At 42.0% G+C, this 3,122-nt stretch overlaps 1 protein-coding gene across 1 annotated transcript; it reads right to left on the bottom strand.

Moving 5' to 3' along the window:
* Positions 1–900, bottom strand: gpr141 (G protein-coupled receptor 141; the record flags this gene model as incomplete). The annotated part of the gene is made up of 1 exon (XM_080543499.1): positions 1–900. One exon carries the CDS (start codon positions 898–900, stop codon positions 1–3), a length of 900 nt encoding a protein of 299 aa, XP_080399625.1.
* Positions 901–3,122: the final 2,222 nt, after the last annotated feature.

The raw sequence follows: 3,122 nt of genomic DNA, 5'->3' as shown, positions 1-3,122 counted from the left end.
TCAAGCTACCTGTACATTCTCACACACGTAACATGGCCCCCTCCCCATAAAGATGAGCATATCAAAACAGCTGAGGGCTGTGAGGCTCAGAAACACCTCGTTTTCCTCCTCTAATGTGAGGTTCACCAGGTAGTACAACCTAAACACGTGGTACGGCACATAACACACCAGCAAGACCAACACAAAACACAGGCTCTTCAGTTGAGCCCAGAACTCCTGCTGTGATGAGCAGTCACGACCGTACTTTCTGGTCAACAGAGCCAGGAGGAAGCACTGTATCAATGTGAACATGCAGGCCACCAAGATGATCACAGAACTCACAACGTAGTTGAACACCTTGGGTCCGATCTCCATCAGGCGATTTCCGAAGTTGAAACACTGTTCATCCGAATGGGAGGCGTGCTCGCGCCCTTGGCCGTAGGCATATCTGATGACGCAGGGTACCACCACGAGCACCAACACCCACATCACCACACTGGCGACGAATGCGTGTAACTTCCTGCCGAACTGCATTCGGTCTGACTTCCGGCTGTACTTGTCGAGGCGGATCACCAGGATGACCGTGTAAAAAAGGAAGGACATATACATATGGATGTGTATCATCGCGCTCACGCTTTTGCACATCCCGTTTCCCAACTCCCAGTGACCAGTGGCGTAGAAGTATATCCTGAATGGCACAGTGAGCAGGAAGATGAGGTGAGAGAAGATGAGGTTGAGGACAGCGATGGTTGTGACTGAACGCATGTTGGACTTGAAGATGTGGACCATAAGACCCACTCCGATGGTGCCGCTGACCAGGACTGTGCTGTAGATGGTTACCAGGGCGGTCCAGTGGTGGTGTCTGTGCCTGGTTCCATTCTGGACAAGGGAGAGGCTGGAATTGACAAGCAAAGGTGACATCTTGGCTTGGGATACACTGTGGTACAGAAAGAGAGAAGAGAGAGTATGTTAGAAATTACTTTTGGCTTTCACGTACAGTCATGTCATGAACATGTTATCATTCTGTACATTATGAGGCCTTAAACTGGGACAGTAGGGTCATATTATTGATTTAACAGACCTCCTTATCAATTCAAATAGGATTCTGTAACATAACCCGTTTGGAAACCCTCTCTGTTGAAAGGGTTCAATGGGTTCTTCAAGTAGTTCTCCTACAGCGACAAGCTGAAGAACCCTTATTTTTGAAGGCAGTGTACTATAATAGAAATGACAAAACTAACTTCCTCATGTACACATTTAGTGGTTGCCTCACTGTTGCTTCATTTTCTGTTCAAGATTAGTCTCACAGATTGTCAATAACATCTCTCATGTACCTCTCCCATGTACCTTTGTTTCACCAAGACAGTTTTGTTCCCTTACTGAGATACTTGACATACAGTTTGGATTTGAAATCAAACACGTACTATGGGGTCAAAATAGAGATTCTCAGATTTAATTCAATGTTGTTGTTTTTTTGCAGATTGGGTTTACCATTAAGAACGTTTTTTTTATTTAAAAAAAAAAAAGTCCTCTATTTCTGGGCTCACAAAGTATTAGAAAATTAATAATGAATGAAAAGTATATGTTCAAATAAAGAATTAATGTTTAGTATTTGTTTCAACAATGAGTGCGACCCATTGACCCCACCAGACACATTCTCTGGTGATGCTCTGCCAGGCCTGTATTGCACAGGGTTCCCACGGTCATGAAATTCCTGGAAAAGTTATGGAATTTGAAAAACTATTTTCCAGTCTGGAAAAGTTATGGAATTAACTTAACTGTTTTGGAAAAGTTTTGGAAATATACATTGTGTTTAAAATATGTTCACCGAGCATGTCGCCGGCGACATGGAACGAACACTGTTGTATAATAACTTCGCTCTCGTTCCGCGTAGGAACAATAGATTGTATGGTGAAACCTACATTGTAGCTACAAGTAGAGCCCACCCCCGCGTCTAGACCAACCAGAAGTCTCTATATCGACGAGCCAATCGGAGGTAATGTTTTCATGTAGTGCGATGCCACCTAACTTGCTTGTTCGCTAATGCTACATAATAATGATCGGCAGTAGGTAGATCTTTTTGTATATCACAGCCTATCCATGTGATTTGCAGATTCGTCCTACTTGCTGGCTATCGTATAGCCTATAATAATTAGTTTGTATAGTTCGCGATGCCGTGGTGAGGAGAGAAGACAAGAGATGAAAAACACTGCTGGGGGTCAGTATAGTAATGTGGCCTGGAGAAGGGAGGAGGTTCATTATTTTTGATGTTCTTATATTCTTATTATTGCTTAGTCCCTTAGCAGGAAATAAATCTGGGCCAGTTGGCTTCAAAAGGACCATTGTTTAGTTTCTGTCCACAGTCTAGCTGCACCTGCAGGCCAGAACGCACCATGTCCTCCACAGGGCTTTCAGACACATACAAAGAAATGAATAAGAAACTGCTTTGAAATGTGAATTCTGTCCAAAAACGTCTGTGAACTGAGCTAACAGTTTTGTCTATAGTTATATACTTGTGTGGAGTGTTTTATTTTAGTGTATTTATACCTAAGGCCTCATAGAACAATTTTCAACATCCAAAAGTCTTCTATCTCTTTCTGTACAGTTTGTAATCAATACAAATACAATCAATCAGAACTGTTTTTTGTTTTATTTTGTATGTTGCTTTTGTGGTCATTTTGAAATACACATAGGGCCGGTTTCAGAGACAAGGCTTAAGCCTAGTCCTGGACTAAATCACACTTTCAATGTAAAATCTCCATTGAAGATGTTTTTTAGTCTAGGATTAGTCTTAAGCCTTGTCTGTGAAACCGGCCCATAGTCTCCTAAAATTATATATGATAACATACCATAAAAGAGCATTTTGCGCTGAATACAATGATATGCAACACTTGATAGTTCCATTTGGGATTACATAAGCTTATTACAAATTAAAATTATTACAATTGGGAAAATAGAACAATAGACCCCTGGGGGCAGTGTCTAGATCCCAGACAAATGGTTGCTCACAAAGAGCAGTGTGTGATCAAAATGAAAAGAGTCCTGCAAACCCTTGTCACTGCAAATCAAGTGAATGAGTCAGTGTGTGATGATGTCTTGAGAGAGTACAGGGCGTTCTGTGATTTTGCTCTGGTCACTCCAGG

Source organism: Nansenia antarctica, assembly GCF_963989245.1.
Source record: "Nansenia antarctica genome assembly, chromosome: 12".
NCBI classification, from domain to species: domain Eukaryota; kingdom Metazoa; phylum Chordata; class Actinopteri; order Argentiniformes; family Microstomatidae; genus Nansenia; species Nansenia antarctica.
The sequence above is the reverse complement of the archived record's forward strand: the minus strand, read 5'-3'. Positions and strand labels throughout refer to the sequence as shown.